This window comes from Anopheles stephensi, chromosome 3, assembly GCF_013141755.1.
Source record: "Anopheles stephensi strain Indian chromosome 3, UCI_ANSTEP_V1.0, whole genome shotgun sequence".
NCBI lineage: Eukaryota > Metazoa > Arthropoda > Insecta > Diptera > Culicidae > Anopheles > Anopheles stephensi.
In genome coordinates, this window is record NC_050203.1 from 76890380 (window position 1) to 76904660 (window position 14281).

The 14281-nt window shown below is 41.6% G+C and overlaps 1 protein-coding gene across 8 annotated transcripts in view; it reads left to right on the plus strand.

Moving 5' to 3' along the window:
• Positions 1–14281, plus strand: part of LOC118510869 — a 67991-nt gene that overhangs the window by 46930 nt on the left and 6780 nt on the right. For all 8 annotated transcript variants that reach the window (XM_036053217.1, XM_036053218.1, XM_036053219.1 and 5 more), the window contains exons 3-5: positions 4863–5029; positions 13422–13558; positions 13642–13818. In XM_036053217.1, coding sequence (XP_035909110.1) covers positions 4863–5029; positions 13422–13558; positions 13642–13818 — 481 coding nt within the window. The remainder of the gene's footprint in view (positions 1–4862; positions 5030–13421; positions 13559–13641; positions 13819–14281) is intronic.

Here is a 14281-nt window from a genome sequence, read left to right on the forward strand (position 1 = left end):
CATGATCAAGATTTTAGCAAATGGGAATGGTGCAAAAAACCTGGTTCCGCTTTACCCTTCTTAAGTGGGCCAAAAATAGAGTTTTTTAGCTTTAAATACTAAACATCCTGAAGTGGATGGCAATGCGGGTTGGTAAATCTTCCTGGAAAACGTTACAGCAGAATTTTGGCAGATTTATTTTTAGTTTTTTTTCCAAAAATGCTTACAATTCCCTATGTTAACATTAACGAATTGTTTTCCAGAACTATTTATGATTAAAATATAAATTGTAATGGCATTGCATACTATTACGAGCAATACAACAACAACACGAATGTATGCAAATTTTTATGAAAAATTGCGTTAAAAATCACATATTTTTGGGAATTTATAATGATAAGACACACGGAGTTTACAGAGCCATACATTCTGATTCCCAAAATGGCATAACGAAGATTGAATCGGTCAAACCAAATTAGTTGTTTGACTGGTTATTTTTGATAATTAGAGAGAAATGAAGAGAAATTAGAGAGAATCGAGAGAGAAATGAAAGAAAATCGTAAGATAAATGAGATAAATCGAGAGAAAATCGAGAGATAGTAAAAAAAAAGAGAGAATAATTATAGAACTGACAAATCGAGAAAGAAATAAGAGCTTATGTAGAGAGAAATAAAAGAGAAGCATAAGAGAGTCCAGTGAGAGATGACAAAAATATCGAGCCGAAGAGAGAGAAATGCGAAAGAATCGAGAGGAAATTTGGAGAAAATTACCAGAGAATCGAAAGAGAATCAAAATAATTAAGAGCGAGAAAACAGATAAATTATAGAGAAATGAGAAAGAGAAGCGAGATAAAATAAAACGAGAATCGAGAGAAATGTGAGAAAAAACACGAGAAAATCAAGGGTGAATTGACAATGAGTCACAAGAAAATTGAGAGAAAATAGAGAGAGAATCCAGAGAAAAACTACAGAGAATGGAGAGATAAGTAAGAGACAAAATCGAAAGAGAATCATGATAAAATGACAAAGAAACAAGAGAGAATCGAGAGAAAAATGAGAGAGGAATGAGATTCAAATGATTTTCTGTTATTTCCCTCTCATTTATTTTTGATTATTTCTCGTTGTTCTCCCGATTTTCTCGCGATTCTAACTCATCTCTCTCTTATTTCTGTTAAATTTTTCGTTCGATTTTTCTCAATTCTCTATCATTTTCTTTCAAGATTCTCTCCCTATTCTCTCGCTTTTTTCTTATATAGCTTTCAATTCTCTCTTATTTCTATCTTATTTTTCTCTGATTTCTCTCTCGATTTTCTCTCGGTTCTTTGTCATTTTATCATGATTGTCTGTCTATGTTCTTTCGCTTTTCTCTCATTTCTCTCTCAATTCTCTCCCGATTTTCTTTCCTTTTTCTGTTATTTTTCTCTTTATTCTTTTTTATTTATCTCTCGCATCTTTTTCATCTTCGCTCAAGCCTAAATTTATGCAATTCATGTTACAAAAACGATAGATAACCCAGAATATTAACTTTTTCGTTAAACTATTTCAACACTACGGCTGTAATGATTTTCCAGAGCATTTTAATGCAAAAATATTGCACAGAAAAACCTACAAACTGTTTAAACTTGCAGAACTCTTTGAAAACATTCATAAATACTCTCGCACCTACATCAGTGTTTTCTCTCCCAAACATTTTTCCAACTTTCAAATCATCATCTAGATAGCAGGTGGAAAGGCGCACATATACACGCTCATAGCCATATGAATGGTTCCCGGAGAAGTAATTTTAATTAAACTTCTGGAACCTTCTGGTGCGTTGAGACCAACCCAGCCGGGTTCTGCATCGGTGCTTCTATTATGACATAAACGAGCAGAAGGTAGAACCACGGTTTTTAACTACAAATACTATTTTCACTCTCTGCACATTACGGGTACAGTTTTCGGTTAAGGCTTCGGCTGGTTTTCTAGGTTTATGGAGCTTGAGTGCAAACGGTCTCTAAGGGTTGTAGGGTAGATTTGACGGTTAAGCAATTAGAATAATTAAAAATGCTTACTTAAACTTTGAAGGTTAAGAGAATTTACAGGAATGAATGCTTCCTAGACAAATAGCGGAAGCCCGTGTAAAGCACATAATTTTTATGATATCCTTATACCATAAATAGCTAGAATTAATCAGCAAGTTACACCTCGAAAACAGGATGCGAATAACCCTCTAATTACAGATCCCTAAATGATAAACTATCCCCAAACCTATCTCACCGTTAATTTACTCAACGTGTTACCGAGCTTAGCGCAACTCCCTGGCATTTAGTATGTAAATTGTTTAATTTAGTGTCCTTTGACCTGCGGTAACACTGGCACACCCCCGGATGATCTCCCAACCCGTTCCGGGCGAATTAAATTAGCGCTTACTGTGTTTCTCCATTTCTCCTCGTGAACGCACTATTTATTGATACACGAACAGATCCCAACCGGCTCACGGGTTGGACAAAATCAATACGGATCGATTGCCGACCATCGGACCACCAATACGCCGCCAACTGTATGTTTTATTGCCAACCAAACGGATCAACACCAAGCCACAACTAGAAACTGTACTGTTTTGCACAGAATCTGATAAGCTGGCTTATCGGTCCGTTTACATCAGGTTAAATTCTGGCGTGTTAAAATACCTTTCTAACCCACCAAAAATATATACGCTACCACAAAAGATCAACTTTCTCTTTGATTTCTGTGACACATTGCTATGTTGTGTTGAATGAAACTCTCTTGCGCAATTTTATAGCGTTCGCCCCCACCGTCAGGCACAACTGTATTTGGGCCACCAGTGTGTGGGTATTATGAATATTAATAAACTTACTCTCCGTAGATCGAAACCATCCCGCAAGCCTATCTGGAACGCTGGCACACCGGTATCGAAACCATCCGTACCTCATCGAACCAACCGAACTACCGGTTGTCAGTGGTTGGCCGCTGCTGCCACTACTGCTGCTACTGAATGAAACAACAGCAGCCTACAGCCGAAGGAATTAAATTTCGGTGACGCATGTAAACGACACACGAAACGTCAGCCGATAGAATTTTAATGAGCTTCTACGAGCTACGAAAGCTCAACGGCGGAAGCGCTCACACGGTGCGTCCTCTATCACTGTTGTTGGTTACTGTTGCTGCTGGTGCAAATTATTAATATATTATTCATGGCCCTTTTCCTCCGGGAGGATTTCGGGTGGCGAAGGCAGTTGATGCTGGGAGTCACTCAAAAGTTGCACGATCGGTTGTTGCCTTTTAACGTATGCAACGACGTGTGGAAGATGATTTTTTCGTGCAGGTTTTGTTGCAGCAAGGGCATGGAATTAAAATGTATGCGAGGCGATAGTTCATCGGAAACAGATGCAGTTGCAGAACGGTTGCAGCGTGCAGAACGGTTGCACATGTACAGTTATTATTGCTGGTAGCGAAATTTGAGGACAGCTGGTAACAGGAACAAACTCATTACGGAGCATTTGTAATTGGTGTGTGGGAATTCAGGAAAATCTGTTGTAATATTTTAAACACACGAAACGGATTGGCCCAGTTGTAGCAACAAAAGAATAACATTTGACGTCATTAGATTTGCATAAAAGCAGGTATATGATTGAATGGCAGTGAGAGCCTCAAATGATGCAAGCTGTTATACTTTTTCGAATCATTTGGTAGTTAAAAAAAAAATGAACCAGATTATTTGCATAGCTACGTCTGTATGAACTGATTTCACAGCCTGAAAGTATGCAATCCACTTGACACATTTGTAGAAGTGCATTTAGGCATATTTACAAGAATTATTTTTTTATTTATTGCGTTCCCTCAACTTGTTCGTTCATGTTATTATCCAGAAAACTTAGTAATCCTAGCTTTTTTTGTTGTTTTATATCATCTTTTCTTTTTATATCTTTTTTGTTTTATATCATCATCTTTTTGTTTTTATTTCATCCAACAACGAAAGCAGTTCAGTATTGCACGTGTTGCATACATTTTGGCGCTTTCAGACCTACTAACAAGCAAGCAACTAGTGTAATGAAATGCTAAAAATGTGATTGGGTATTTGTTCCCGAAAAAAAAACATAATTTTATCATGAAATTCTCGACAGCGGTTAGCCTGACAGTATGCAATCCACCCATCAAACTACTCTATTTAAACCTGAAAATATAGCATAACCCACCTAGCACTATTTCCCAAAGCGCAGTGACTTATTTATAAAGCATAACGGTTCTGGTAACGTGTCTACATCCACCATTACCCATACCCAAACAGTCCAAAAAACCCACCAACCTCCCAACAAATGCAACAAAGTCTCGTCTGCACCACGCTAGACGTATTTTCGAACATCATTAATATTCAAAAGGTAACCTCTGTAGGTACCTGTGTCCCTGGAAACGATGTTGATACACGCCTCCGAAAAGGGGGAAATGCTGTAAGATTTTAATGCAGTGCCGCTTTACGCTGCACTGAATGTTTAAGTTTAAGGCGAAAAGCCTGCTACTGCCGACGCAAAACCCACCTGCCATGTAAATGCCAACGTGTACGTTGCTGTGAGCCATGTGTGGAAGGAGAAAACCTCGCCCACTAGCATGCTTTCTATCGATGTGTGTGTGTGTATGAAGTAAGGATGAACGACCCATAGCGAATGCAAAATTTAAATCATGGCACCAGAATTACAATGTGGCTTGGGTGTAGTGTTTGAAGCGGTAAAGCAGTTGTTGATACGGATTATTATTCCAACCGGGATGTACATACATCCAGCCCCGAACAACAAGGATATATATCTCTCTCTCTCTCTCGAAAGACATTACAACCGCATTGTAACGAGCGTAACTTTAATTGCTGTCCCCGTTGCTTTCTCGTTCCAGCTAATCCTCGAAATCAACAGTGAAGTGGCGCTATTTCGCGATCTGCTTATCCACGTCGGCCAATCGCGAGACTGTCCGGAGCTGCGCGAGAAAATACGAAAACTTCGCCGGTCCTGTGTGGAAGCGTGCAAACACACCGCCGCCCTGATACTGCCCCAGATACGAACGTAAGTGTCACCGGTAACAGGAACACAACACTACACTACTGCCACTTATCATTACTGTACGCAAGCATATGAAGTAGCTTAAGAAGTGTATGTTAACACTCCCCAGGAGCATTTTCTGGGCCGTTGCATTTTCGGCATCCGAAGATATGATCACCAAAAAGGATGCCTCGATGGGCTTTTCGGTTGCAAAGTCCACCAGTGTACCCACTTGAGCAGGAAGTTGTTAGATGTTTCAAGATGCTCGCTGTCGTCGGCTCGAGTCGGCTAATGTACAATAGCCACTCGCCGTGAAAAAGTTCATTTTTCGCTGCCTGGCCAGTCCCTTTGTTGTTGGCGTCCGTACGAGCGTACTAACGAGATGCAAACAGGGTTCTTGCAAAAGCCGAGGCCGGAAGTTGTTTTCTTCAACGAGCTTGAGAATGGGAGGAGGGGCCGAGGGATGGAACACCCAACGCCGTTCCAGTTTAAATATTTACTCTCGCGCGTGTCCGCCGGTGACACAGTTGGGGCTAGCATTCCGGTTCGTAGCGAGCATCCTAGAAGGTATATCGAGCTGTGTGTGGCGCTCAAGGAGCCTTGGTCCGGCTAGAGGGTTTGCAAAGTTTGCTCTAGCTCACAAGAATGAAACAGGGGGTTTTAAAAGTCTCTCAAAGTAATGGGAGTGTATTGTTTGGAGAGTGTGTGTTGTTTTGTTTCATATTTTATTAACAAATAATTGCTACAATATGACGTTAGTCAGATGTACCAATGTTGAAGAAGAAGAATTTATTTAATCAAACGTGAATATTCAACATATTCTGAAGCTCTGCAACCCTAGCTTACGAAATTTCTTTAAAGTATTCAAATCACGTAATAAAACGACTAAAAGTATGCAATTGTTTTGTCAATCACTAATCAATAAAACATATCATAGAAAATTGAGTGCTTTGCCTATTCTACAGATCTGTAAACGGTTCATAACATCATAACATGGTGAATGCCTGCATCTATGCAATCTTTAGGACAAAAGTATTTTTATATGCTAGTTAACCGAACAAGTTTCTTTCGTTTTTTATCTCAAGGCACTTTGTTGGCTGCAATCTTTCTAAATTTGACAGCTCGTTGCGTTCATCTTTCCATCGGTATGAAGCGACATTTCCAGCCACCACCTGACCTCATTCTGTCTTCCACTCTTCAAATAAATCGTTCCACAGACTAAAACAGTGCGTCCTCAATTGCGAAAACAAAGCATCCACAAGAAGAACGACGCATAAAGAGCAAACTTGCAAATCAAATCAACACGAATTCAATTCTCTCCGCCAGCCGACGCGGACGACCGTACACACCGACTTCTGGCGCAAAAGTAATGAACTCTGTCACGCTGTCACAGTGGGCCCGTCCACCGGTCAGCACCCAAACAGCATAATCTCTTCCGCAGGAAAGAAAATAATAAACAACGGGTTTTTGAAATTTTATGCAATTTATTTCATTTCCCGTTCCTGTCACGTACGAAGTTGGATGGGTTTTTTTCTATTTTCTCACAACGAAAGCTTCGGAATATATACATGGAAAAGGTGCTAGCTTGAGTGGTATGGGTTTGCATTGTACTGTCGCTTCTTCAACGTAAAGCGATGGAACTAGGCGATCCTAGAATTGGACGGCACTGCAGTATCTGGATTCGGAGCTATAAACGAACAGATGACGATCCTCATATTTTTGTACGAATGTGAAGGACTTCGAGATGCTGGTTTACGAACATAATAATGCTTTCACATCAAATTTCATTCTCAATGCCAAATAATTAATAAAATCTCTTTAGAATCCGATTGTCTAGGGTGAGAAAAGCTTAATCCTTCACGCGCTCGACAAAGGCCATAGAAACAATGTCACAGCTTCATGACGATATAATCATTCATGCGATCAGTCTTACAAAAAAGAGAAAAGATATTGTCGCGTTCCTCACGTGATTAACGTCGTATAGCAGCTGCTCGCTTTCCTTTCATTGTAACAACTCGTACCCAAACGTCAGGCACGTTCCACCGTACTTCCCGTTTGCCTGAGGATAATCTATTCACAACGAAATTTGCCTTCGGCACAATCGTCGGATAATCTTTCGTGCAGCTTTTGTGCTCTGCTATTCAAAAAGCATCACACACACCCGCGCGCGCCCGCACACTGTAAAGCCGATCAAAATCTGCTACTGGTTGGTCTTCGTAAGCGGCCGGAATCAAAAGTTCTGAACGATGCATCGTGGAGAGACGGGAAAAAATGAAGCTTTTCTTGCGTTTGCTAGCTTCTGGACCGTTCCAGCTCTGTGCTGAACCGAAGTTTGGTTTTTTGTTCAACACAAGCAACAGCGGGGCACGTGCTGTGGGATTATAAGGTTCACATAATTCACCCTAAATCATCACCACGCACTGCGACTGACTGCGCTCCTTGCGCAACGGAGCGCCTCTGCATGATCTGTAAAAGGAACATAATTGTTGGTCAGCGCTGCCATAAAAAAAACGGTCTCACGAAGTACGGGGAAAAAAATGGAACAGAGTCTATCGGCCATAAATTTTGCCCATTTGCTACCAAACATCCCGCTTCGCTGTTTAACGTGAGTGAGCAGTGAATGTGTTATTGTAAAATATTTATAACTCAACCGCTGCTCTTTCTAGAAGTCTAACACTCTCTGCCTGGGAACGGATTCTTGTTCAACGAGAATGGGACGAACAACTGCATAAAATGTACTTTTTTTCGTTGCTCCTTCCAAAACGCCTGAGCTTGACCGCGGAAGCGCAAACTGTGCAGCTGCTCCAAATTGTTGAACACCGTTCTTAATCCTATTCCAGACGATTGCTCACGAGATGGGGGAAAAAAACAACGTCTAAAAGCTATGATTTATTGTGGTACTGGAGGGAACGGAAGCAAAATAGGCGACAAGGGAATCATCGTTCGCTGCAGATGACACTCGGTCCCGAAGTAAAACGGGGATCAGCTGGATCAGCTACCGTGCTGTACCAATTGCAACAAATCATCCAGAGGAAGAAAAAAACAGGGAAGCTTTGCTTCATTGAGGTGCTAATGTTGTAGAACTGTAGGCTGAAGACAATATTTTACAACCGAAAATATTTGGGGATCGTCCGTTTTTGTGTTGCTTCAAAGGGTGTTGTTGATTTTAAATGCAATGCTCGTTTATTTCTGAATCATTTTGATTCCTTTTCTCGCTCAATTGAAAATTCCTTAACTGAAAATCTAAAACCAAGACTTTTAATCCTTGCTATCGTGCATCCAGCTCGAGATGACAAATCCGCCTGAATGTATGCAAATTGCATGTCTCGTTTAAAACCTCTACGGAAATAGAGAAGTTGTTCGAATCATTTTGCTGCCGAATAAGTGTTGATTTATTTACTAAATTTTCAAAATATATTTTTTTAAATTTCAACACTGTTAACATATAACAAGGTAAATACATTTTTCGTCCGGAAAAATTGTAACATAAAGACCAGCGCCGTTATCGCCTCGGAAACCGGAACGCCCCTGTCCTTTCAAATACCTTTAACTACAAAAGACTTTAAATCATTACCACAATGCTAGAGCTTTAGTTTTCCCAATCCCAGTGATAAAAACCGCCTAAAGGTATGCAATTCGCATGGCTCGTTTAAATTATTATGCAAGAACGCATCTTGTAAGCTCGTGCTCCCACCACCAAATGAGTGTTAATTTATGTGCTGCATTTCTTCCTAACCTAAGTACAGCTCCAATCCGGTCATAGCGTAATACACAACATACTAATGTGGTTAGTGCTGACAAAGAACAAAGCGTACCGTCCGACCACAATGGCATAGCCCATCATCTGTAACCACAACGAATGACAACAGACAAACTTGCTGGTGGTAAACAGGCAGCTGTGTGCCTCGACAAACCGATAATTGTATTGTGCATCGGTTTTCAAATTGGTATGAGAGCAATCTGAACGCTAGGGGAATGTTTATATTCATTTTAAATCTCTGTAAACTGTGACCTAAACAGATGTAAATTTTTTGTGCAACTTTACCGAGGTAGTTCGAAGGTGAATACGGTTTCTAATTTTGAAGATTTGAAAACTTTTTCCAACAACCTCACCCCGAAAAGCGTAAGCATTAATTTCAATTAAGAACTACGATCGATTGCGCTTGCTGTTTTGATCCTTAAGCGAAAAACTTCACCGAAGAACATTTATAGTTCTTCATCTATCAGCTACTTTACAACCACTTTTTGGGATCTTCTACGCTTCCCTAATTTCCCTAGACTAGTTCTACACTCACACACAGTCGCAGTGCATATCTTCAGCGCTTTCTTACCAGCACACGCGCTAAACTTTGACGAGGGTTCCTTTGGGTTGTTTACCGAGGAGTATAAGGTGAAAAAGTTTCTTCAATGTCGGAAAATAAAAAAACACGCACGCCTCTTACAGCAACGAAACGCCATCTAAGTGGATGCAATAGCTACACGACACATGATACAGACACTTGAAATACCTACGTTCAACCACGCTTAATGAAGTACATTAATTATGAACGTCTTCTGCTACTTTTTCTACCGCGCTATGTACCTGTGCACACATATTTGCCGATACCGAAACACAAATACTGTGACAGTGTGTGGCGCACGGTGCCGAACGAAGGAAGCAACATCCTGCTAATGCCTCGTAAATTCATAAGCTTACCGGTAAATTGTTTTTCGACACCGGTCTGACGTTCGCATTCAGCTTCTCGGCGCAATAAATTACCATTTCATGGATGAGTGTTCCGTGTTCCAGAACCGAACGTACGAACGCATGGAGGTGCTTTGTGACAAACAAAACAACCTGCGCCCGCTACGCAAATCGGTACAGAAAACTTCAGTAATCAAATCAAGTCGTACCGGCGTCAATGCATATTGTTAAAAGAGGTGAGAAACGATAACAAGCCCATCAGTGTAAACGAAGATAAGTATGATTAGGTTTTTAAAATTCCAAACAAAACACTTCCCCGCTCGACGTTTGGCTTATAGGATTTTTTTTCGATCTGACACAGTTTTTTTTTTTGTTTTTCCCTTGACAACCATTGTATCACGTCGTCATACGTTCGTAACTTAATCATTGCATCCTTCACCTCACGGCAATCAAGACAGTCAGGACTCACATGCTGTACGAAATTCTAATCAATTCTCTTTCGAAATAATATTTCAAACGAATAAAAAACTCCCCCCAAAACATGTTCGCACGTTCGTTGCTGTGAAACATTTCCGCTTCTCTTTCGTTTTTCCTTTTGTGCTGAAAATAAAAACCCCCACGCTCCACGAGCGCCATCAATATGGTATAAAAAAGCACTCTACATGTATGAGAGCACACCCCGAAAAGCTACTCAACCGAATAATTCAAGCAGATGGGTTTTTTTGGGGGAAGGAAAAATCACATCTTCCGTATGTGTATGCTACCTTTTTTTACATTCTTTCGATCGTTTCATTTTTCGTGCCAGCTCAAAACTCGGTATCATTTACACCCATGAGTGGCCACACGCACACACCAACCACGAATGGGAATGGGAAATTGATTGGTTATACTGTTCTCCATCTACCGAGCTGCGATTCTTCAATTCCTGGCTTTTTGAGGTACGAGCAGTAGATTAAAAGCAACGCAAATCGATACGCTTCGCCTACAGTGAGATCAGTTGAACCTCGAAAGGGACCTCGGGTGCGGGAAACTGATTGGCAAACCGTATCCGCATCATCCCTATCAAGCTACGATATTGTTTTCGCCTTTATCGTCGCCTACCGACCGTAGGCAACGCAGAGAAAAAATGAGCGCACCCGTAGTGATCATTACCGGAACGGTGCAGATAGGCACGAGCACGACTGGTGGTACTGATTGAAGATTTTACTGTTCGCCAACAGTTCGCACCAGGAGCTGATGGAGACGCCCGGTGTTTCATGGTCGAACGATGGAGACGCCTGGTGGTTCACGGTGCTGTACCATGGAGATGGGCACGGTCTTTCACTGGAACGCATCCCTTTTCCTCCGGTGGAATGCTGCGTTCGTGCTCATTAACGCTCCCACCGTGCAACGTCTAGCGACTACGCTGCGTATCGATTGTATTCAATTAAAGAGCATGGCATTGTGTTGTACCGTTCAGAGATAGTAAATAATTTCGCGAACGAATAGCAACACACCGTGGCAGACAAAGCAGGAAAAAAACGAACCGGAATATGAATCAGCAGCAAAATAGTGATTTTGAGGAATTTGTGCCAACGAATTACAGCGATTTAATTAACCGGTTTTGCAAAAATAAACTTACAGCTCGTTTAAACTCACTCTCAATCACGTTTCCGATGTGGCAACGGTACAAACAAATCTATTAACTAATGAATCAATGTGCTAACACATTAAGCGACGCACTCAAATCATGCAGTAAATTGCTTTTGCCCACTAATTGCACTTTTTAATTGATGGGATGAGGCTGCTGAATTGAATCAATTATCATCATGCATCGTGCGGTATGTGACTGTGCGTGTGTGGCTTTCGTTTGGGTATGCAATGATTTTGTTGCTGGTGGATTTCTGCCATAAATACCACAATCATCACAAACTCTTGTAAACGTATCGAAATAATAAAATATTAAATTAAACTTGTTAAATTGTTTTGTCAACATAATCGTTATCACATTTTTACTCTTGTTAATTATAGTTCCGCCATGTAACACCCATTCGTCCCAGACGGAAAATAAACACTCACCTCATTTCCGACACCGTGTGAACCACTGTAAGCTTGTAAATGTTTCTTGCGAGTGAACAAAACATGACTTTCGGCTCAAGAAAACCACTCCCATTCGGGAAAGGCGAACACACATTTAGGCGAACTACCACTCCTACACAACTCTTTCGCAATCTCACCCTTTCTCTCAGTTATCACACTTTAAGATGTTCGCAAAATGGAAAGAACATGTCTATCTTCGGAAAAGCATGTTTACGTGTGCTAAGTGAAAGGCTGCTGCGGAGTGGAGTCCAGCGGAAGTGTACTCTCACGGGACTCCCCAAGATTTTACGTGTTTCGTCCCTTCGAGCTCAGAAACAACCTAATAATCTGCACACGTTATAGCATCCCCGAGACACGCACACACTCACACCGAGTAAACAAATGTCAGAAGCATCGCTAGAGGCGATTTTCTTTTCTCCCTTTGCGTTGTTGAGAGAAGGCGCTCGTTTGCCGTAGGAAAAAAAGCCCTACAGCAGGGCCCATAACGAGCAGACAAATCCCAAGCCATTAACGCAAACGATGTGACCGAGCTGCCCCTTGAAATAATTATCATGATTGCGTTTGACCGCCAGCTAGCTGGAGCTTCTGATACTTTTCTGTATTCTCGCTTAATATTACTAATTAATTGCTTAAAGCGAGAAGTTAATCAGTTGCATAATCGAGTGAGCTGTAAACTTATTTGAGCTGCTTTAAAAGGAAGATGTAATAGACTGTCAAATGGTAGCTGGATAAACACCATTAATTAACTCTTGGTACACTCCAGCCCTTCCGAAACCACAAATCGATTTGCTGTACTACACTTCTTCCTTCCCAATTTGAGGTTGTTTGTTTTACAAAACCTCTTCGTTAAATCGTACATTTCATAAGCTTATCGTCTGTAACCCAATTAGAATGCAGCCACCGCTTAAAGGAAGTCCATTTCAAACCGACTGCCAGCACGGTCTGCTGAGCACCCCCCCAATAATGGGGCGAAAGCGTTTCTATCCCACGTTGTGCATCGTTCAACTGTTTTACCACACGTTCGCCAGCCGATGATAATCATGTACGTGATGTAGTGCAGCCACAAAGAAAGGGTAGTAATGGTCCGCGGGATTTTCGTTTCGAGATGAGATCAAATTGGACCACTTCCATTGGAAAATCTGTGTCAACGTACGGTGTGCAGGAAAAACGAAAAAATCGAACAAAAATTATTGGTGCTCGAACACATTTACTGGTGCTACTACTGAGATGAAGGCCAATGTTGCAAAACGAAGATCGGACGGTATTGATTGAAGCGCGAAACAGTTACGCTCCATGTGGCGATGAGGATGGAGACGCCTGGTGCTTCATGGTCGAGCAATGGAGGCGCCTGGTGGTTCACGGTACCGAGCATGAAAATGAGGTTTTTTTAAACTATTTTTTAGTTTTCGAATTACTCGTGGTTTCAACAGAGTGTGCTCAACCAATAAAGGATTTTTTCTCAAATTTTACTCAACGCTCTCGAATCGAGCACTGATTAACTGCTCCATAAAAGGTGGTGTGGTTGTTGTTTTAAAGCAAGGATAATTGATGGTTTGAGCGAGGTTTAATCACGAAAAAAATTGATACCCTCCAGTCAACAGATTTTCGGACAACGTTTTATATTTTGATTCCCCTTCTGGTTCTTTTTTGCAGCGCCATCGCCGAAGGCATCCTTACCGATAACCCACACCTGGTGCTGCTGTTCTACCTTGCTCAACTATTTCTAAGAGAATTAATCAAAAGCCACCGACTGGTGCAGGTAATACCGATGGACATGTCCGGCTATTACGGTAAGTTCGTTGACCTACATCGTTGCCGTCGGGCTTGTGCTTCCAGCTTACCGTCCACTCCGTCTCTCCCCCGCTCGTTCCAGAAAACCGTGCCGGCCCGTCAAATCTGGGCAATGTGATAAGTCAGATACTGCTCTGCAAGCAAATTACGCCCGACTTCAATCAGGAGGAGCTGTGCAGCATTACCAAGGATTCGCAGGAGATCGCCCGAATACTGCAGGAGCTGCAGGAGTTTATGCCACAGCAGGAAAGCTACCTGGGTAGGTACCGGTCCGGACGTTCAATGACGTGCGTGTTTGAAGAACCGAAACCGAGTGAAACTCGAGTCCCATCCATCACTACGGGTGGCTGATGACGCTATTTGAAAGTCTGCTGGATACTGCTGGCAGATTGAGGGAATAGAAGCTAGCTACGCAAAGCTGATTGTGATAGGTTTGGTTCTTTGGTGCCCCTTTTTGTGTCTCTATTAGATTCGCTTCTTTTTTCTCCATTGATGAAGAAAAAAACCTGACTCATCAATCGTTTTCAATACGACAATGGTGACCTTTTAAAACCATCTCCCTGGTATCATTGGGTTGATCCTGATTTAGCGCCTAAAAGTATGCAATGGGACAGCATCACCTTTAATCAACCTAAATCCATTATGAAGCCCTGCCTTCCACCGGATATTACCTTGATTAACGCATTTTATTCGATGCATCTTTCCCCCCGGTAAATCTCGCT